At 35.0% G+C, this 24415-nt stretch overlaps 1 protein-coding gene across 8 annotated transcripts in view; it reads right to left on the minus strand.

Moving 5' to 3' along the window:
* Positions 1-24415, minus strand: part of ANKS1B (ankyrin repeat and sterile alpha motif domain containing 1B) — a 393719-nt gene that overhangs the window by 343073 nt on the left and 26231 nt on the right. For all 8 annotated transcript variants that reach the window (XM_032444024.1, XM_032444026.1, XM_015858789.2 and 5 more), the window contains exons 2-3: positions 7682-7762; positions 5071-5227 (exon numbers count right to left, since the gene is read on the minus strand). In XM_032444024.1, the coding sequence (XP_032299915.1) occupies positions 5071-5227; positions 7682-7762 (238 nt within the window). The remainder of the gene's footprint in view (positions 1-5070; positions 5228-7681; positions 7763-24415) is intronic.

The raw sequence follows: 24415 nt of genomic DNA on the forward strand, positions 1-24415 counted from the left end.
TTTTCTATCATATTATGAGGAATATGAGTATTTGTATGCTTTGGATTGTATATTATTTGCTTTATAAAAAACCCCATCCCATGTTTTTCTCCCCAAACTATTTAATAAGCTTCATAACAAATAAATATTCAGAATAAGAAGTAAGTTTTTTAATTGCTTTCTTCCAGTTCTGTCTGTATTCTTGCAATACAAAACAGATGAATAACTTTAGAGAGACAGGAGGGAAATAATTTATAGAACTCTCTGAATTCTGTATGCCATCTATATTATTAATATATCTTGTGTCGTCTCTGTGAAGACTTAAAATGGACTAGACGCTATAAACTATGCACACTGACTGCTTCTCTTGATAGATGATTTATAAAATTTTGTGACAGTTGAAAATGTTGTAAAAGTAGAAAGCCAATAAGCCATTACGCCATAAGCATTACTAAATCTGAAGTTAAGGTTGTATATTTAAAGGAAACAACTGATAAAAGTTCTGGAGACAGACAGGATAAAGTAGGAAAAAAAAAAGACTTGTCTTTTGAAAAACAAAAGATAGAGAGCATCAGAAAAATGAGGGTTTGGCCTTTCAAACAGATGGCAGCAAGGATGATAAAATCCTTGTTGCACAGTACTACCTAGAAACTATTTTTTTTTTATAACAGTGTACTTAATTTTATAATCAAGAACTAAAAACCCTGTTTTATCATTTTAACATTACTGTTGTTTAATCTCATCTTGATTTGAAATGACTCAGATGAACCTGAGAGAGAGAAAACACAGATCAATACATTCTGATAAGTTAACACTACAGATAAACTCTTCAGGTAAATGCACCACCACGCAAGTTGAGGGTCCCTATGATTGGAATGCATTTCCTGCTATGCTACAAGACAGAAGCCGGAAAGTAAGAAGATCCAGGCAGAAAGTGACAGGTAGACAGGACTCAATGGCTAACAAGTATTTGAATGTATGCATTATTCAGACTTTCACATCATCTTTCTTCTATTACATCAACAGTAAATTTTGGTAAAAATATATACAATTGCAACATCACAGGGCTGCAATGATCTATCAGCTACCTCTGAGATGCTTTTTCTAGAGACTTTGTAGAAAAAATACAGTATATGTTTCACCTAAGACCGGGGAAGAATTTTTTTAGTACAGTTGTATACCCACAAATCACAGGCATCGTTTATTATTTATTTAATTGTTGAATTTTACTTGTCATTTGTATTATATTTGTATATTTGTATATTTGCCTTAGAAACTATTTATAAAAGCAGATTTCCACTATTTTGTAGACAAAAATGTGTAGATCACTAGGCAATTGCAAGATAGTTTTGTGTAGAGCTATCACAGTTAAATAAGAAAATCACAATTTTGCCAAGTCAGTAAAAATGTTATATATCTAAGTATTACTAATAAATCCTAAACTCCTTCCCTTTGCATCTAAAAGACATGTCAAACAGCATTATGGAAATGTGTATTGTTTACATCTATCATGAGCTGATGCACTGAAAAATTGCATGGCACATTAAATATATAAATGTAAGTGAAATGCCTAATGTGTAGAAAGAGTCAAATTCACAAAACAGAAAAACACCAAAAATTTCAGAAATGTTCATCATTTTTCTTGTAATTTTTTTGCTATTCATATTCTCTGGATATGTATTAAAAACATATGTTGAATGTTGTATTTCTTCTTAATATGATTCATCTTTCTGCATGAGACTGTGTGCTCATTTTCTCCTGCACATATACTGAGGACTACATACTGAGATACATGTGTCGGTTGTTTATAATAACTGCTCCGTATAATAAGATTTCCTATCAGTTACATGATTTTATATTGATGACTGTGTGCTACTTGCACAACTTTCTATAAACAAACGTAAGCAATTTGAGTCTTGACAGCATACATTTTTATTACATTTGGTATTCATTTACTAACAAATTTTGATCTCTTTCTATTTACTTCATCTTTATTCATTTCATAATTTAAATATTTTAAAGTCTCCATCAATGGAGCTTAATTTTTATTTTTTATTTTTTTTAATTAATACATGTTTTCTAACTGAAAACTTATGTCAGGTATGTTTTACATTCGTAAATTACTGGAGAAAGCAGTGATATAATTATTCTTCCATATTTGTCATGCTATGCATTCGCTGTATATCTACGTTCCACCACCCGCATGAAATAATGTTGCTTAACTGTTGGACCCTTTAATTTAAACTTTTTTTCTTTTTCTTTTTTTAACTTTATGTAATAAGAACAGTAGGGGGCATTCAGAGCTTTAGATGCTGGATATGATCTTATGATGTTAGTTAACTGCATTTTAAATGTGTGGAAAGCAGTTAAATTAATTTACACTATACCACATCAAATCTATTAGTTCATGTAATATACATTTAGGTATCATAAGCTTCTAATTTATGTCTCTGCTTTATTCAATCTTACTCTCATTTAAGTGAGTAGAAACATTTATTTCATATAGAATTTTAATAATAAATGAAGAATGAAGATGCATTACAAATTTTTTGCAAGTTTTTTTCAAAGTGAACAAATTTATTTTGTTAAGCGGCAAGCACATGAATTCTTAATGTAATATTTGGAAGAAAAAAAAAAACAGAAAAAGTCTGATTTGAATATATTATTTGCTACTGTAGTGAAAAAGTATCAGAAACAAACAAACAAAACACCACGACTATTCTTGTCTCCAGCATTCAGGAGTAAAATGAAAACAGGAGAGAAAGAAGGAAAAAGGAGAGAAAGAGACAGAATAGCCCAGGGTCTCTGTCAAATTGTAGCTTCAGTTTTGCAGATCGAAGAACTGCTGTGGATACTATAAGAAGCCATATGCCTTACTGACCCTATTAGCAAGTAAGCAAAAGTTATAGAAACAGTCTCATTAAGAATGCAAAATAGAGCTATTCAGATGAGGGTGCTACTCTGGTGTTACTTGAGGATACGTGGGTGGAGTTGGATTCCCTTCATTCTATGACATGGATAATATCTCCTTCAAGGAGTGCTAATTTGCACAACTAGGTGCCAGAAAAGTGGTTCCCTACTAAAGCTAGCCACTGTCAAGCTCAAGAATATTCTATAAATTTGGACATGCTTGGGATTGGGTTGTGTATGGAATTAGGTTTAAATTTACATATCTCTTTCTGATCTTAATGAAATGTATTTCCAGTTTCTCTGGCTAGTTCCTTCATAGATTCCCAGCTTCTGCCAGTAGAGTGTACGGAATTTCTGTAAACAGAGAAGCAGCATGAAACCAAGAAGTTGCTCTTCTTTATTTTGCCACAGAAATAATATGGAAGAAAACTGTACAATTGACCAAAAGTCATACTGGAATTCTGCTGGATTCATCCTCCATGCAACACCTGATAAGAACGAGAAAGTTACAGAAAGTCCAAAACTGCAAATCAAACCACAGAATGACAACTTTTGTTCCTTGTACATTTTCTTGGATGAGACCAGATTTTACAGCACTTCCCAGAACACTTCATGTCAGTGAATTTTTTTCCTTTATTTTCTACACTAGTACTTAATATTCAAGTCAAAGTTATTCTACAAATTGCAATTGCTAAGTGTTCAACATCAAATACCAAACATATCATTCAAGAGATGGCATCTCATGATGATGAAGTGTTTGCAGTTTAGGTCTACAGTATTTCTTGTTTTTTTCAGTTTGATTTCCTGTCACGCTAACGTAGGGAGTGCAGGTGCCTATCACCTGCCAGGCTGTACTTTGCCACTTGAAATATCTATCCCATGGCCTACATGGGGGTATGTGGCTTGGCACAGCCTGAACTCTAGCCACCCTCTGCCCCATGCCATCATGAAAAGCAGCTGTGTGCCTTCCAGTCACTGCAAATATCTCAACTATTGCAAGGTCTTAGAAGGTTGGAATTTCTGTGTTCAGGCAAGTGATTCCTAACCTTACTATTGGTCTCCAGAATAACCCTGTTGATACTTCTGATTACATGGACTAGACCTCCACAGAATATAATGATGCACATACAGGCCAGATAAATGCCAACATTTGAATCTGGAGTTGTCTCCTACCTTTGCATTCCAATAACCTTCTGATTACCCTGGCAAATTCAATAGATTATGATTAGTACTTACATTTCATAGTCTACCTCCAGTCTTCAGGCAATTCAGCAGATTATACAGAGCATCAGATTTTCTATTTCTTAAAACTAATTTTACAAATGATACAGGTATATACAGATTGAAAACAGAAGTTATGCCATATGTTTGACAGCAGAAAGGAATTTATTTATCCCTTATCCCTTATCAATGTTAATACTCTCTTTTTTTTTCTCTAGTACTTTGTTTTTTCTACTGTATCTGACAGGCAAGTTAATCTGTTTTCTTTTGGACAGGTGTGTGCATATACACACGTGCATACATGCAGTTCATGTGGTTTGTCATTTATCTCTGCATATCAGTTCATTTACAGTACACTCAATATATGACCATTATTAATTTTATTACAATTCTTATCAAGAATATGGTATCTAGTAAAGTAAAAAAAGATACCAAGTTCATGTAAATTTACATTAACATTTACAATGGAATAGTTGGAGTATGTCTTCATATGATTCCTCAAAAGCGTAGATTGGTTCAGGTTAGATATCAGGAAAAATTTCTTCTCTTAAAGAGTGGTCAGACACAGAATGGGCTGCCCAAGGAGGTGGCTGAGTCACTGCCCCTGGAGGTCTTTGAGAAGTATTTAGCTGTTGCTTTGAAGTTGCTTTACTATGGAACTACTGGTGGTAGGAGGATGGTTGGACTGGATGATCTTAGAGTTGTTTTTCAAACTTGATGATTCTATGATTCTTTCACAAAGATTTTTCATAATCTTTGTTTCTAATATTTGTTAGGTCTACATCCACCCAGAAGATACCTGGTATACTTAGAAGATCTTATTAATCCTGGAGAGGAAAATACTGGAACAATGGAAAGTAGATTTTTTTTTTCCCCCAATTTGACTGTAAATTTGACAGACATAAAGAATATGTGCTGTTCTTTCCTGAGGATATACACAAGTATTATTAATCACTTTACCTGTTCATTCACTCTGGAGTGTGATGGCCCATGATGGATGAGAATCTTCACAATGTCTACATCTCCTCTCCAAGCAGCCAAGTGAATAGGAAAATAACCTTTATTATCTGCCACATTAGTTGATGCTTCATACTGAAGTAATTTGAGAACGATATCCCTGGAAAACAGGAGGTAAATCTAAAAATTGATGGGAAGCTTACTTTGCTACATTTTACATAAACATATAAAAATTTAAAAAAAAAAAAGTTATTCAAGTGAAACAATTATAAAAATAAAGATCAATTATTTCTAAGCCTTAAATAGGTAGCAAAACACAGCCAAGATATGTGGCGTATGTTATGATTATAACTGAAGTCCTTCACTACAAAGGAAGGTAGAAGGCAAATCTCAATGCAACTGATCTCCTAATCTTGGTGGAATCTCATTTAATTGCCTATTAAGAAAAAAATATGGCAAAGAGGAGTGAATACATCCAGGTCAAAAGAAACTCACAGTCGTTTCCAAAATGAGTCACCACATCTAAGCCTCAAGGGAGATTTTAAGTTGAATTTTGTCAGAAAGCATGGAAACAACCATGAAAGAGTAAATCCTCTGCTGAAAGACTTGCTACGTGAAAAGTTCCAGAAAAGAGACTACTCACTCAGAGAGATTTGTTAGTGCAAATTGGTTTTGAAAGACTTTTCATGTCACAATAGCTGGTCTTTCAATAGGTCTAATGAAGGCCAGAGCTACAAAGTGGTTTGAAAGGGACACACTTAACAAAAAATAAAATAAAATTGAAATAAGTGAGGGAAAAACAGATACACAAAACAAAAAACAACACTCCACTAATGAAACCTATAGATAACAACAATATACAGTAACGATTGGGAGAAGTAGTTCAAAATTTTCTTCAGTTAGATAATACTTTTCTGCAGTACAGAATTGTTTTAAAGAAATGCAAACACAGTAAACACATGATGAACTGTGCTGAAGTGTAGCTGACTGAATAGAGGACACCAATTCAGAATGAGAAAAGCTTAGATGTCAGACCCCTGTCAAGTTACAAAATAGTACATTTGTCTCCTTCAGCCTTTATGAATGCCTCGACCTTTTAAATTTTTCTAGGGTTGGTCTTTTTCAGTGATCCACGGGAACTTTTCAGTTCTGTAGAAATAAGTTTGAGAGAGCTAAAAATTGAGTCCTTAGCCCAGTACAATTACTGAGCTCACTAAAATTACTTAGGGTAGACTGAAATTTACATTCCTGCCCCAGATATGACTTAATTGCCTGCATAACTTCAATAGGAAAGAGAACTATTCCAGAATAACCAATGAGGAAGGAATTCATCACATGTAGTGAGTAAGTAGGAACTCATATGCTCTTGTCCAACAAGTACCCTCACCATAAATAACTGGCTAGGTCGTGGTGTCTTATGCTCCCACTTTTCAGGAAAAACTTTGAAATCTCTCAAGTTCATCTCAGTGTGAAGTGTGAAAAATTAAGACCCCAAAAGTTTTCATGGCACAAGAATGATCTTCCTGACATAGGAAGGATCCTGCCAAAAGATTGTACTCACTATTGGTTTTGAATAATCAAGTTTCTAATCTGAAAAGTTTTTATTTTTTCCAATTAAGAATGAAAAATCTGTGAAATAAATATATTAAATGCATAATAATTACAGATTTGTATTATCTTACATATCTGTGTGTCCAAAGTCGCTTTAAAGTTACTGCAAATCATTCTCAGTATCATAAGTTTTGATCAGATCCTTATCTCCGACAGCCTTATATCAAATTTTCTTCTGTGAATTTTATTCAGCCCCAATTTAGAAACAGAACAGCTGAACTGCATTATGAGGACCAGCTCGCACCTTTGAGATAGTGGGGTCTGTCCAAGAATGTTATAGACCTCAAAAATCATTCTTGATTTGTCTTAATAACAGCATGCAGTTGGCAGCATGATACAACAGAGGTAATGTGGAGTAAGGGGCAACATGTAACAGTAGAGGCAACACAGAACAAACAAGAAGGTATAAACCAGAACAGGTAGCAAGTTTTCACTTTCTTTTTGTTGGTTAAAATACTCAGAGTTCACCTGTTCACCTGCACTTGTATGCCTGTGTGGTAGCCTTCAGTGTGAATTTTGCAGGTCTTCCCCATGCTTGTGGAGGAATGCATGTGTTAACTTAGTAAAAATTACAGTCACATAAAATGAGATGGAAATCTTTTTCAGTTTTCAAGTGTGCAACTACTACTCATTCTTATCATTCTACTTTGACATTGATAATGATTAAGCTATACTGTTTTTGTTATCCATTAAACATCCATTGCACTATAAATGTGCAAGTACATGCATACAAGTATACTACACATTTTTCTGCTGCAATTTCCAATCAGCTAAAAAGCACTACAGCTACCAATATCAGTAACAATAAGAACTAGACACAAAACATGAATTTGGTAGAACTGGTATAGAACCAGTAACTGCATTTCTCATTTGGTAGAAATGACAAAAGTTCTTATATCGCTAAAATAATCTTATCTCCCATGGGAGACTGTGTTTAATGCTATGCTAAAGCACAAAGTTAAATACCATTCTCATAAATAAGAACTAAACATGAGTTACTTACTTGTGTCCATTCAAAGCTGCGTGATGTAAAGCAGTATAACCTGAACTGTCTGTGCAGTTTATATTTGGTCCACGCCAGATGCTGCAGATAAAGCACAATTTAAAATTTTGGTTTGTTATGTTTTTTTCAGTTTGGAAAGTAAAGAAATGTCAGAAATTCAATGTATAATTCACCTAAAGATCACTGCAACAAGTGTGATTAAACTTTATAGGAGACAAATTATCTTTGAAAGACCTCAGCATACCAAAAGTCATGTTGATATCAGTATAATTTATTTATAAAATTTATTTTACACATTCATCATTATATCAGTCATGAGCTTTATATAGGGCAATTCTAAAAGACTAATAACTGTTCTGTCATTTCAATTAGAGCTGTTCTCCCATTATTACTCTGGTAATTACATTGATCTCATGTTTTCATTTTGCACTAATTTCTTCACAAGGATATACTCACTGACTTCAGGTCAGTCACCTAAGATTCATACAAATCTAAGAACCAGTCACATCCTTTCAAGAGATGCTAAATCTGTACTTTACAAATAACCACATTTTTCTTCTCATTTGACAATTACATTTTCACATGAACTTTACATATAAAAAATAAAAAACTGTTTTATTTTTGTTATTAACTGTTATTTACCCATAAAACACTACATGCATAAAGAATTATTTTTGTGATACATTGTGTTCTGCAGTCAAGTAGTACCATATAGTTCTGGATACCTCACTTCTTCCTAGAAAAACAACTGAGATATTTCCTTTGGTGCAGAAAAGCAAAGGTTTGGGTTTTTTTCCATCTGATCAGAAGTTTAGAGATGTTCTTTTCTGCAGAAGGTAAAAGCTATTGTAATTTTTTCTATTAAAAAAATGTAACAGTAAAAACTGAGTCCTTGAAAGGACAGCCCTTCCATAACACAACAGATGGTTTTGATATGGCAAAGACATCATGTAATGGAGAGAAATCAAATCTTTATTTATAGATACAATGTCTTTTATAGTTTTGCATAATACATATTATTTTCTTATGCACTGGATCCTGCATTCTTCCTTTGGTTTCTATGGGTTTATAGGAGAAAGAAGCAGTAAACTAAAAGTGGTGTAAAAATATTTTAAATAAATATATGAACAATCAGAATATTCATTTACATGGTCTTGCTTGTTTTCTAGGTTGCTTTGGTTTGGAGTTTTTTAGAGTTTGTGTCTCTTGGTTTTTCAAAATGCAATTTGTGTTTTATTCATTATGCATGAGGCTTTTTCTAAAAATAAATATTAAAAAATGGTCCTTAAAGTTCTTTTCCCCTTAATTTTCTCCTTTCATTCAAGCATGCTTCAAATTATTGTTGTAATTCCTCATTTTGGCCTTGGATATATATTTCAATAGTGAAACCATACTGATTTTTATTTTATTTTATTTTTTAAAGTTAAACTATATAAATGCAGCTATATGAAGCTAAGCAGGACATTCAGGTTGGGATACAAAGGTACTGAGGACAAAGGAGTGTGAGTAAATGCTGATGACTCAGAGACATGAGATGGGATGGAGAGACTAATCATAAACACCTCCCAAATGGTACAGAAAGTCACATTCAGAATTGGAACTCTGTTATCACAGAATCACAGAATTGTAGGTGTTGGAAGGGACCTTTGGAGATCACCTAGTCCTGCAGGTGGTTCCTACAGTAGGTTACAAGGGAAAACATCCAGTCAGGTCTTGAATTTCTCCAGAGGAGACTCTACAGCCTCCCTGGGCAGCCTGTCCTCAGTCACCCTCTGAGAAAAGAAATTGTTTCTTGTGTTCGGATGGAACTCCCTGTGTTGTAGTTTTTGCCTGTTGCTTCCTGTCTTGTCACAGAAAAGTGGAGTGGAGAAGATGCCTGAAAAGCCTTTTTTGGCATCATAAATACAATAATTGAGGAACTCTCACGCATATTGATTTATCAGTGTGTTGAAACACTTATATAGTTACTGCAAAATCCACACACAGGTGAATCTGGAACTAAATAAATTATTAAAATTCTACCCACAGAAAGCAATGTTCAGCGACAAAAGATTAACAGCTCTTTAGATTACCATTAATTTAGAATGTTCTGAAAAACACAGTTGTACTATTTTACTACTTAGTTAAAGTTGCCAACAATCAAAATGCTTCATTTTATGTAGATTAGTAAGGTATTTTTTTCCCTGTACACATCATTGCATTACAGAAATCTAAGATTCATACTAAATTTTTAAACATTAAGTATATTATTTTTTGTAAAAAACAGTTTACATTCAATGATGAGCTAGAACATGATCACAAATGAGTTTCTTCCATTATAACTAGTCAAAGTGAGGCACTAAGAAACTGTCATGTTATGCTACTTCAACTATACTGACAAAAACATACAGGCCTTTTAATTATAGCTTGCTCTCAATGTGGACAACGAATATTGACCTTTTGAAGTGATGTCAAATATTAATTGGACATACACTTAGTAAGAAAATTGTGATTAATTTCTTTTTTACAAGCTGAAGATAATTGCATACAACAAATTGCATTTCAAAAGTGAGATGAAAATGACAGACTACTTGAGAAAAACTTAGTTGATTAATTTGCTATTTTTCAATGATCTTTGCTATGTCTTTTGCTATATGGAAAAAATAACTGTGAAGTGACACACATGAACAAAAAAGCAAGGAAATAAAAAGTTAATTCACTTAATCATCAGAACACAGGGATAATATTTGCTGTCAACAGCACAAGAACATACATGTACAGAATGTCTATCACAACCTTAAGTCTGCGTTCATCATATTTCTCATCTGCTCATATATTTTCATTACCCATGCACTAACAATTATGCTCTTAATGTCTTTGTTTTACCAAGATGAAAGGAAAACATTTTGGTAAACAATAATAGGAGTTGTTAAAATCTGAAGAGAGCTGCCTGATGACCTCAGTGTCTATCTGCCCACTGGTTTCATTTAAACTTTATCTGACAAGTAACTCTCTTTGCCATTTCCATCTCAGAAACAATACGGCAAAGAAGAGGATGACACTGCCTGGATGAAACCAGCTCCTTCAGAGGAAAAGGACAGAGCACAGATTTCATGGCACAAACTTGAGGGGTCTAAACCCTGTCAAGAGCTGAGAGACCTAGCATATGCCTTAATCTCACACCTCCCACTCCTCTTCCCACCATCCCAGGTCTTCATGATACTTTGAAGATATTCCTAGAGAACCACTTTTCAGGTCTACAGAAGTAGTGAATTTTATTGTGCTAAGTCAGTTCTAGTAGTGGGTCAGTTCTAGTGAATCCTAAGCTTCATACTGATGTCAGCAATAAACACCAAACAGCTCACTTATTCACCTTATTCAAGTGTTCTACAGGAAAAAAAAAAAAAAAAAAAAAAAAAAAGGAATTATATAGATATTTGTGTTCTGAGTCAACCTTCCAAAACTGCTGTCTGTTGTTGCATAATCTGATAAATACGTTGCCAAAAGATATCAGAGCACATAGTCAGATTCTTATGCTAAATATTGTTCTGTCTACATTAATACAAATTTTCAATAATTTAAACTGAGCTTATACAAAATATATGTACAAATTAAAGAGCAACAGTGAAAATGCAAATTTTTGCACAATGTTGTATACATCATCAGTTATTCAGACACATAATAGTAATTTTACTTGCTGTGATCATTAGCAAAACAGTTCCCAATCTCTATGTATAAATAAATCAAATTGACAACCATGTTGCCGTAACCTATTTAAAGTAATAATGTTATTTGTCAAACATAGAAGTGCTTAGTTCTAGTAAATTTTATTGTTTTTTCTTCCAACAGATTCCTCTTTGATAGCATCCAGTGTTATATTATGTATCTTACTCTGTATAAAGAATATATGTCTTTTTTCATGTACAGTTTTACCTATTATTTACAGTACTTTGAATATGAGCTACATTTTTCAATTCCTTTAAAAAAAGTAAACTTAAATACTTTAATGAAAACTGAGCAAAAACCATGCTAGACATTCTCTCTTTAGAATATAATAAATACCATAAACTATCACAAAATCACTGAATATCCTGTGCTGGAAGTTACGGGTTTAAAATGTCAAAAGTAGATGATTTCTTGAAAAAGCACGTGAAACATCTTATATTCAGTATTTTAAACTGCTGTTTCATATAGCAACTGAGGTTGCAATCATTTTTGTATGTTTCTAGTCATTTAAATTTAGTATTCTAGAAATAAAATTCTGCCATAAGCAGAATTATTTTGGAAAACAACAGTCATATTTGTGAAAAGAAGCCCAAAACAAACCTGAAAGACTTGGGAAGCCGTTCTCCTTTATTACAGAGCAATTTTCTTTTATGCATGTCATGGTGGGTAGGGAGGCAACACAACTGTGTAGCTAGTTTCTGTGAGAGCGTTGCATCAGACTTATTGGAAGACAAAATACACAGAGACCAGTCATGTTGCTTACACTTTTAACTGTTCACAGAGTAAGAATAACTGTGAGCATTCTATGCAAGTCAGGATGAAATGGAGCCATATTCAAAATCACATAGCAAACGTCTTCATGAATAGTCTTATTTCTAACTGGATGTGGATTAAGAGTCTTCACACTTTAGACCAGCTTATAATTTACTTTTTACTTGTTATATTAGAAGGAAACCTCCAACAACTGTATTTCATATTTCATAACCCCTCTAAAATTCTCTCTTGCTTCTTAAGGGGAAAAGCAGAGGGACTATCAGAGACTCATTGAATGGTTTAGGTTGGAAGGTACCTTATCGATCTTCTAGTTCTAATCCCCTGCTGTGGGATGCCCAATCCCCACCTAACCTGTCCTAACGTCCAACATAAATCTTCCTTCTTTTATTTCAAAGCCATCCTCCTCTGTCGGAGTCCATCTTTTTATATGCTCCCTTTAAAAACTGAAAGGATATGATGAGGTCTCCCTGGAGCTTTCTCTTAGCCAGCTCCTTCAGCCATTATCCACATGAGAAATGCTCCAGCCCTCTGATTTTTATAAGCCTGCTCTAACATTCCCACATTTTGCTTGGGCTGGGGGCCCCAGGCCTGCTTGTAATATTCTGAATGGGACCTCATAAAGGCAGAGCAGTGGGAGGCAGTTGCCTCCCTTGCCCTGCTATCCGCTCAGTGAACTTATAAATATATCTTCAACTGTGTATTGAAGTACTTTAGTTGTTTCACTGTGAGATGCATTTCAAACACTCTTCATTTTTGAATGTGTGGCATATGCTTTGCTTGTTTTGATTCTTGCTACCTAGATCTGTCAGTTTAAACAATACAACAAAAAACTGTGGTCAAAGAATTTAAGAGATTAAGTATGTTAAGGCTCCACAACAGCCTATTCCATTCATTTTCTTCAATCTAGATCTTGTTACAGTCTTGGCGCTTAACCTGGAAAAATGGAGAACTCTACTGAACCATGATGTTATTTCTATGCTGATTCCATTAAATTGGTGTAATTTTAGAGGCACAGAATTGTTTAAGTTGGAGAAGACCCTCAAGTCCACCCATGAATCTGGTCCAATGAGTACTACCAGTAAACAATGCCCCTCAGTGTCATATCCACACATCTCTTATACATCTCCATGCATGAAGAGTCTATCACTTCCACAGGCAGTACATTCCAGCACTTGACCACTCCCTTCCATGAAGAAATTATTCTGAATATCCAATCTAAACTGCCCACAGTGCAACTTGGAATGATTCTCTCATGTCCTATCACTTGTCACCTGAGGAAAGACATCTTCCTCTCTACAGCCTCCTCTCCTTCAGTCTAAACAACACTAGATCCCTCAGCTGCTCTTCCTGATTTTTTGTCCCTTCACCTGCTAAATTGTTCTTCTTGGCACATCTCAGTACTATAGCTATTATGAATTCTATTGTATATTGTAACACATTTACACATTAATAGGATATTAAATAACAGATGTTGGACATCCTATTTGTATTGAGTATCCTAAGTAATTGATGTTCAATATTCTACTTCCTCCCTCAATAGCATATGCAAGAACGATCTATTCATTTAGAAAATGTGAATCTATATATCTAAGCACTGTTACCTTGAAATCTCTTAAATAGCTGGATATCATGCATGAAGTTCAGTGCAAGTATTTAATGTCCATTATCAAGACAGAAAGGACGACGAAACTACAGGTTGTCCTTCCTCTTTCTAAGTGTATTATAAGTAGCCACATTAAGCCAACAAACCTTATTTCAGTAATAGGCCAGGAATTTTACAAGATATTTGCCTGTAAAAGATATACAGGTATGGTCTACATTCCTTAAGTTTCATAGTAACAAGAGATTATTATTGGTATGGCATGCAGGAAATAATTGAAATCTAGCTTCCATTTTACTTTGTCAGGGAAGATTTCCAAAAGTAAAGGAAATCCCACCATGCAGCAAATTATGTAAAATATTCCGCTCAAGTATTCCTGCCTTCAAGAACATGTAGAGATTAGCTAACGAAGGAGCACATACAGAAAGCCATTTGATTCCTTACTGTGGATGTACAGTAGACATTCACAGAAAAAAAAAAAACAAAAAACAAAACCAATGCTGAGAAGCTTCAGGAGTGTCTATCTGTGATTCTCTTCCTCTCTGAAGGGCAGAGAAGTGTTTCTTCCTCCCATATGCTTTAGAAGCCTCTAGCATATATACAGCTCCTTTTGAATGCTAACTGGGAACAGGCAAGTGAGGATAAATTATCCCTCCCATCCACCCTATCAAAGATATGACCATCAATAAGAACCTAATAATGTTCATCTGTGCAGAGCACTCCTGTTATATACATTTTGCTTGAGTTCAGAATTTGGTTCTGAAAGTCTGTCTTAAGAACTATATGTACAAAAATGAATATCAAGCAGTACAAAAAGAGAAAATTAGAAAAAAATCGTAAAAATAACATTATGAATTTAGCACTACAAGTATGTTTAACTTTTATAGATCGTAACTCTTTCCTCCATAAGGAGGTACGACAGGAGTTGGTTAGAAAATTATTTTTTTCCAAATATGCAAACAACAGAATCATCACTTAAATTGATAACAGAATTTCGAAGTAAAAAGGGTATTTCAAACAAATCAAAGGCATCATATCCAACAATCTATGACTCAAGAAACAGTACCTTAGCTGTAATTGTTGTTTTTCAAGTTTTGCCAGATATCACTGTTTTAATGAACACCGACAAACTGAACAGGCTACATCTACCCAGACTAAAATTTAGAGGAGGGTGAAAGTTCTTGGATGTATACAAATAGCTTGAATTTCAAATAGAGAATCTAGCATATTTGCCCATGACCATTCTTGAAATTGTCAACTGTATTTTTGATTGGAGAATTATAAGGCTATTAGAGTCAGGAATTCCATCTGCCATCTACACTTACTCCCATGGAACAAGCTGAGAGAATGCCAGCTGTAAATGACAGTTCAGTATGTAGTTGAGGAGAGGCAGAATCCCAAATAAATAGAGAGATACAAAAATTTGCAACAACAAGAATACCCTTAGCCACAAGATTCACAGAGACAATGTGACACTGCCGTGCATTATCATTTGGATAATCCTAGGGCAACAAAAGGATTGCAATTGAGGGAAACAGAGATGGTCTTATAAAAACATATTCTGACAGTTAGGATGTAAGGAGCAATTCTAAAGGAGCTTCTTATGCAAGACATTACAGAACATACACATGCATACATCCAGACTGTAAAATGCCAGCACAGTACTGTGCTGTATAATAGTTCATTCATGCTCATCTGCACATCCACAAAGGAGCAAAAGAGACAACAGAAAATGGGGGACCCCAAACAATACTCTGCCCTAGCTGCTCCCAAGCTCATTACAGGAGAGTCATCAGCCCATCAAAAGCCCCAACAAAGCACAGAAGCTCAGGAGAAGGTGGGAATCTAAATTACAAACTCACAGTAAGCAATATTTGGTTGGGGCTTCCCTATGAGAATCTACCCCTGTTGTCCACGGGGGACATCCATCAAGGTGAAGAAATGGAGGAGCACCTTTTCAGCTGAGGGTAGTTACTGTACAGGGGTAAGGGATGTATTATGGGATTGCACAATACAGCCTAGGAGATGTTTGTGGAAGAACAAAACACATGGAAAGGGATGGATTTAGATTATTCAGGGAGGAAAAGGAGTGGACAGGGATAAAGGGACAAAAAGAGCCAATCATATGTAGATAGTTGTCTGTGCAGTATAATTGTCTAGCCGTGCCCCACACATAACCTTATTAAATTCCATTTCTAGTTTCCTAACTGAGGGACTCTATTTGGTGTATATGTATGTGTATGAGAGTCCAACAGCTAACAACATGAGTTAAAGGATCTATGAGAGCCACCATCTGGAGTGGGACCATCAGTCAGTGGGTTCATGTGTCCATGGAACTTGCTGCTGTAGGGGATACAGATGTGAAAAAGTGTGTGATCGCTAGCAAATATTAGCTTAAAAATAGGTATATGACAGACTTAGGCCACTGGTAGGTACATTCTAGAAGTGTGCAGATTAGACATGGTGCATACGTACATGTACACTTAGACATGCTCAGTTTGGAAAAGAATCTAACTAGAAAAAAACTTGCTGAGAAGAATTCCATCTTTACAGTTAAGTGCTTCATAAAAATTAAATAAGCCCAATCCAACTTGATGTCCTATAAACTAGATTAACAGAACTGGAACTCTGCTTGAACTGGGAATCAATTTCATCCAAAGATATGACATTTTGCATTGATAGTTAATAGTTGTATCAGTATAACTGTTATCCATTTGTATATTATCTGTTGGTTTGTTTGTTGATTTTTTTAATAAAGAAACAACACTGATTTTTTTGATGATGCAAAGTAATAGGTGATAAAATGGTCACTCTTTATTACAGAGATCTTGTTTTGCGTTTGACCTTTACTTAACCATCAAGAATTCATCATTCTTTATGGAATATTCATCTGGAAGTACATTGTCTGGATACACTACATAATACTGTGGCTATATTCTGAGAGCAATATGTTCCTGACTAATATTGGTTAGCTTTGCCTTATCCTTACAGTCAAGACCAATTTGCCTTGAGTTGTTAAAAGGGAGAAAGCTTTCATCAGTTATGACAGCAGGGTTTCTCTGTATTCCAGTTGTCTACAGGGACAAGCTGAGGTTTTGCTTAGTTCAGAGCAAACCTAGTAACTCCAGCTTGTCAGTGACAAGTCAGACACATCCTTGGACTCATTCCAGAGTTCTGTCCTTGAGAATTCAGTCATTGAGATCAGAAAAAAAAACACCAAAAAAAAACCATGAATTCTCATTCTGCATCATTCTGCACTAGAACTTCATGTGAACATCTATTAATTAAATTATTAACTCCAAAGCTAGATCAGTAGGCAATATCCTTCATAAGCAGAATTACTGATGCTTAAGCAGTCTGAATTATGTTTTTACATTTTTATTATGATATCTCAAGGTATACTTTTACATGATCTGAGCAATCTGGAGTAATGTCATATAGCTAATGCTGAAGATCAATGCATCAGATTAACTGTTCCTGGAGGTGGCAACTCCACATGGATTTAGGCTCCCTACATGTGTAAATTTCAAGAGTTCCACACTTTCATTATGAATCAGATCTATAGGCTTTGTCTAAGGTTGCTAAATTGATCAAGATCAACCATCTACGTTAGGTAATATTAGCCTACATGATAAAGAAAAAAAATAGTAAGACATAATTAACTGTATGTTTTTCAGTAATTATATGAATTCATATATTGAACTCCAATTAGAAATACAAGCTATTCTCAGACAACTATTCTTTAGTTTAGTTCTTTTTTTGTAACTATAGGAATGAAAGTGGATCTTCTGAAGGGTTCTGAAAACCCTTGCATATCTCGTGATTGTAGAATACACTTACATGACTATATCTATGGGACACAGTTATATTACATATTATCAGTATTTTCTTTAGAACAACAGAATGTTCTTGGATAAACCAGTCCAATTTTTTTCTTTAGTAAATAGTAGTTGAGATCATCATCATCATCATAGTATCATAGTCTAGTGCGGGTTGGAAGGGACCTTAGAGATCATCGAGTCCAACCCCCGGGATTCGAGCCTCTGTGTAGCAGAGCGGCACTTCTACCACTTGCGCCACAGGGGAGATTCGAACCCCGGGCCCCAGTGTTGCAAGGCGGCATTCCTACCACTGTCAGAAACAAACTGAAACAAGGTCAGTTTTTTCTTTCTAGAACTTAGATATATCGACATGCTTTCTTAGAAGGGATTTTTTTATAGCTATTCCATTTTAAAATCAGCTGTATAAGAATTTTAAGTGCAAGATCTTTTCCAGAACACAGTTTGGGAAGTCTAATACTGTATTCCCATCCATCATAAATTCACGGTGTTTGCGACTTTAAAAACACTCTTAACAGGGCAAGCAAAGTCAGTATTTGCTACAAAAGGAGATTTAAAAACATGTAAATGGTTAACTATGCCTCTTGGAACATTTATTGACATTTTGTTATATATAATAAAAACTCCTAAATCTCTCGTTCTTGAAGCAGCACAAGGAAGTATAATAATACATATTAAAAAATTTGAGATATGGATGCTGTTATAACTATGACCTCATTGCAGAATTACATATTGTTCAACCTAGAAACCAACAGAAAACGAGATTCTTTGTTATGGCTCTAGGATATACAGAACAGAACTCTCTGTAGAATTTGCAATTCAGCAGCTTTTAATATGTTATCTTCCATTGCGGGTTTCCTGAAAAGCAGAGAAATTCCAATAGACACTAGAAAAATAGGCATAAGAAAAAAAAACTGTTATTCCTTCTCCCCTTGATTCTAAAAGACTATTTCATATCTTATTCCCAGTTTATGCTGAGGCTGCATAACCTAATATAGAGTCATTGTGGCATCTGATCTTTAACACACTGGGCTATTATAATGTGATATGTTTGTATGTCGTTAGCACAGTATAGAAAATATGGATAAGAAAGATACTGGATGAAGCTTTGTTCTGTGGGACAAATATTGTTAAACAAGGAAATTTTTTAACTAGGAACAATTTGGGCAAAACTCCTTTAACCTACATTCAAGCTAATCAGAATAGCTGGACAAAAATAAAAAATTCCAGTAACAAAAACAGATAATTAATCCCACAATTTCGCCTTACAGCAGCATGTTCTGTCTGAAATAATATCAAAACAGAAGGATGCTACTAAGCATGCATTTCATTTGCTCTGCATTGCCAACAGAGGTCAGAATTACTTCAGGAGCACCCAAAACATTAATATGATCATGACTGGAATCACTTGATTGGAATAAAATTACTTGCACAAATAAAATACTTTAACTAAACAAGTCAAAGTTTCAGAACTTTACATTTTTAAAGATGTTCCAGAGCTTCTGGGGATCCAACAAGAATGTCACTGCTTTAAAATTTCATGAACCAACAAAATAATTTATGGGATGTACCAGTAAATTACTCAGAAAAAAAAAAATAAAATTCGGTCAATATGATGCCTTTTATTAGAAAAAAAACCAACCAAACAAAAAAAAAATCATTTACGAAACATATCTTGGAAGACAAAATGTAATTACAGTAAAAATATGCACTAAATCAACAGTCTATTTATGTTAGAATTCTCTACTCAAATCCATTATTATATGCTATTGTCTTTATTTTATTAAAAAGCCTTATCAAATGTAGAAATGAAATCCAAGACTGTTTAAATGACACAGATTCCTCTGCTGCAAAGGAAGACCCGGATGTAGCGTTAAATATCTCAAAAGTGGGGGGGGGGGGGGGGGGGAGGGAATGGCAGGGAGCAGGCTTATTTCTAAATGTATCTAAAATGAACACTATTCACTATACTTTGAGTTCTACAAAAACAAAGAAATAGTAACAAAGAAATGAAACATCATTTGTATCCCCCAAAAGTTCTACTGGCACATATTTTCTAGGAAATGAAACAGCCGCCTATTCTAAATGCTGCAATGGCTCTGTTTACTTTCAGTCTTGGAGTGTGAACTTATCAATACTAAAATGCAAATGCTAAATTTGAGGGAAAATATTCAGAGAAATTTAAGAATTATCTTATAATCTTTCTGCTCCTTAAAATAGAATCAATAGGGTACTCCACAAAATCTCCTTTTGTAGATCACTTTATGCAAAATGGGACTTAAGACATTATGGGATTAATTTATTGTTCTTTCTAAACTGTCTCTTCAGAAAAAGATATTGGGAGAACCCAAATTTGCATGCAAGTGTTCCTGCCAACAAAACAGATTTTGAGAAACACTGGAAAGAGAACCCAGTTCCACAGTGAAACAGTATGCAAAATGATTCATCCCAACATACTCTCTCTGTACTCTACTATTAGCAACATGGTACATTCAAGACGTGAAATTACTAATGAAATAATTCTTACTAATGTCTACTTGTGTTCAATGACAACAGAGTTCTCAGTTTTTAATATAATGATATAATGAATTTCTATGTAATGACAAAGATTCACAGAATCACAGAATCACAGAATTATCAAGGTTGGAAAAGACCTAGAAGATCATCTAGTCCAACCATTACCAATACTTCCTGGTTAAATCATATTCCTCAGCACCACATCCAAGTGTTTCTTGAACACTCCCATGGTTGGTGACTCCACCACCTCCCTGGGCAGTGCATTCCAATGCCTGACTACTCTTTCTGAAAAGTAATACTTCCTAATGTCCAGCCTGAATCTCCCCTGGCGCAGCTTAAAACCGTTCCCCCTAGTTCTAGCACTGATTACACGAGAGAAGAGGCCAACCCCCAGCTCACTACAACCCCCCTTCAGGAAGTTATAGAGAGCTATAAGGTCTCCCCTGAGCCTCTTCTTCTCCAGGCTGAATAATCCTAGCTCCCTCAGACTCTCCTCGTAAGGCCTGTGCTCCAGACCCCTCACCAGCTTTGTAGCCCTCCTCTGAACACGTTCCAGGGCCGCAATGTCTTTCTTGCAGTGAGGGGCCCAAAACTGAACACAGTACTCAAGGTGCGGCTGCACCAATGCCAAGTACGGGGGAACAATTACCTCCCTGTAAATATCTCAGATACTGAAGTAAACATAACATACAAGAATAGACTGTGCTACTAGTAAAAATGGGAAGTGATACGCACACAAAAAAATTATGCCATGTATTTGAGAGACGGCAGATTATTTCTTTTTTCCCTTTATTACTCCATAAATCACATAAGTTTTATGTCAAAGGTCATTAAATTTAAAGCTTTAGACAGAGAAAGGATTTCTTATTTGTGAAATCGTTAGAAAGGTTAACATTTTTAGAGAATTATGGAAGGTCTGTGAATATATATGTGCCAGATTCCCTGGAATCTCCTTAATAATAGCTGTTAAAAGAATCCAGACCCAAAGCCTGAAAAACTGGTTCTGTTGAATTTATCTTATGCTAAATGTTGATTATCTTTAATCTGGAAAAAAAAAAATAAAAGAAAAAGAAAGAAAGAAAAAAAAAAGACCTTGTTTGTTTACATCTCATTTTAAGGTTTCCTTTAATAAGAAAATTTGTCTGTTAGTTCAATCTTGACAGAATAATTATTTTGATAAACCAAGAAATCATATCACCAGAGCATGCACAGACTGATTTGGGGTTGTAGGATGAAAAAGATATTCCTGACCAAAAAAATAGTTGTTATATCTGGAATCATATCAGAAAAATACATATATGTACCTATCCTTGTAGTGGAAAGCAATTTATAAAGTGCTAGACTGGTATCCCAAAAGGCAAGTAAGCTCATCCCATATTTGTATGAAATACCTGCGTTGATAAAAAGTCTTACAGTACTACTCCTTTCATGTTTACAACTGAGAAAGTGAGTTAACTAGAGATATGTTACCAGTGCAAGGAATTACCAGCCATGATCAAAACCAATTTCACACAGACTCATGCTAGTATTAAGCATTTTAAGCTAGTTTTGAGGTTGTTTTCTTATATGCAGAGACACACAATGGCAGGATTCAGTTCTGGGCAGTTCATGGTTGTAGAAATTTTAAATCTGCACCAAACAAAAACAGAAAGAAAGTTTTTGATCTTTCTGGAAAACAGAAAAAGTTAACAGTTCAACTGCAATAAAGCAACAGATTCTCATTAGAGTGAAATACAAATTTTAACCTAGTTGACCAAATACTTTTGCCAACTAGGAGATAAAAATTTAGTAACAAATTCAGGACATGACATCATTTCAGAATGTCTTTAGAGGCTTATTTTAAATGTCAAGATGAAATTTATGACTTCAGCTTTGAAGTCACCATAGTTACAAAATCTTTCACCTAAATGATAAAAAGATACAGGACTGTCCTTTTAAATTTGCAAGCAGAAACTCTTTCTCTGATAAGCTTTCATATACTCCCCAATTACTCTGAGCAAACTGAAATCTAACAAATTTTACAGACGCTCATGTTTCAGTAGTGGAGTTTTGTTTGGCCTCCAGTTTACAGGTAGAACTGATTTAGTCCTCATTAAGTATTTTGATTTATAAAAGGCTAATAAACAATACAGATTCACAGAATCATAGAATCACGAAGGTTGGAAAAAACCTCCAATATCATCCAGTCCAGTCCAACCTCCCATCAATATTTCCCCACTAAACCACGTCCCTCAGTACAACATCCAAATATCTCCTGAACACCATCAGGGATGGTGACTCAAGCACCTCCCGGGGTACATGGGATCTAGAATCTTTTGAGTCTGAAGTACAATCTGGATCACTAAGACCATCAACATCTATTGAGCTTCCAGAAGTTATGCCATGGATTGTTTGCATGTTAGGACTCTCCATTCCGTCAGATTATCATGTCAATTCCCATTCCACTTTCAGTCTGAACCCAACCCAGGCTACATCAGCAATAGTAAACTATAGGTGCTCAGGAGGATTCTCTGACAATGAGACCATGCTGGCATAGAATGCTCTACACTTATATTTTAAACCTTCCAAACAGTATAGCTGCATCCAACTGTCTCTGGAGCCCCAGGCCCATACTAATTCTTCATCTGTGCCTGGTAACACTCTCTGGGAGAATGCCACATGGCAATATCCAGATGTTCCCTGGCACGTTTAAGATAGATGTAGCCTCACATTCCTGTCATAGATCTGGCAGATACCAGTCTCTCAACAACAGCACCCCTCAGTCTAGAGGATATAATTGCAGTATTGTCTGGGTTTGGGTCCAGATGGATCTGATGAACATCTGCCCACTGTTCACGTTTGTGCTTTATGTGCTTGAGTCTCCCAGCAGATGGAATAGAAGCAAACCCTCTGCCAGACTCAAGAAAAAAATTAAGAAAAGTTGTATATATGAATACCCCAAACTGAATTCTTTTTGACCTTTTTCACAAGCACACTTATGTTAATTAGAATTCCTGGCAGGACAACCATAATTACACGGTTTACCATCTACAATGTAGTCTACCAGCCCTATTCTCTGGTCTCAAGTTAAGAAAGGAATCTACAGTGGACTCAGACAGTGGCTTTGTTCCAGGAAAAGGCTGTTAATAAGTATAGTGGCATGATTTTCCTCTTCCTCTTAGAAGAAAGAATACCTATTAAAAAAGACAGTTTTTAAAGAATGGCTCAGAAAAGACAAGGTAGGCACAGACCTGAAAAATTATACATAAAAAACACTCAAATTTAGGTTCTATAGAGGAACAGGAGCTCTTGGAAGAAAACTCGCTTCCACATTGTTGGAAGGAACCCAGAAGTGACTGGGTGAGAGAACAGAATTTCTCCCACAAGGAGGAAAAGAGTTGAAATTAAGGTCAGCCAAAGCCTTTGCTAAACAGACATATTTCTCATTTCATCACAAATCAAGGAAAAAGAACCCTTCTTAGGTAAGAAGGATCTGGTTACGCACTGGAAAATTGGCCTAAAAATCAAGAAAACTATTTCAAATTATTAAATGACCTATTAAGAAAGAAGAACATGTTAGTAGGCCATGCTATCCACTTTATTCTTGTACACCATAATTGTCATGAATTACAGACACTGTTGGTCAAAGAGTTCTGGTTTCTGCAGTGTGTAGAAGTCTAGAAGTCAAGTACAGAGTAAAATTTAGGAACAGCAATATTTGTACTTGAGAGATGAGAAAACAGAATCCAACTGAAGCCCTCCTAGATCAGCTTGGGTATTGCCTGTAGAAGGGGAAAAAAAGGAAGAAAAGGATTCTAAGAGAATTATAATAAGAGAATTATAAAGAGGAAATGGGAAAAAAAAATAAAATAGCAGTGGTTCTACTAAATTGCACAGAGCAGCCGTCAACTATAAGATGAAAATAATAATAATTGAAGTTAGTTATGATGTAAAATACACATTATTTTATTAATCTCTGTTTACACTTTCCAGCGATGTGGTTCACTGTGAGTTAAAAGAAATATACAGTCCTATACTTATACTCCAACCCACAGACATCAATTAAAAAATAAAATAACAATGATCCATATGCAGAGAACCCACAGTTAGAAACTACATATCACTTCACACATAATGCTATCTTATTTTAAATTTAAAACATTTTAAATATAGTTCTTGTTCTAAGCAAAGACAAACATCTACAAACACAGGATAAGACAATCTTCTAAAAGCTACATGCTGTGGAAAATTTTGTAAATAAGAGATATATGTATACAGTAGGATTACTCGCTTCTTCCTAAGGCCTATTAACTTCTCTGG

Source organism: Coturnix japonica, chromosome 1, assembly GCF_001577835.2.
Source record: "Coturnix japonica isolate 7356 chromosome 1, Coturnix japonica 2.1, whole genome shotgun sequence".
Lineage (NCBI taxonomy): Eukaryota > Metazoa > Chordata > Aves > Galliformes > Phasianidae > Coturnix > Coturnix japonica.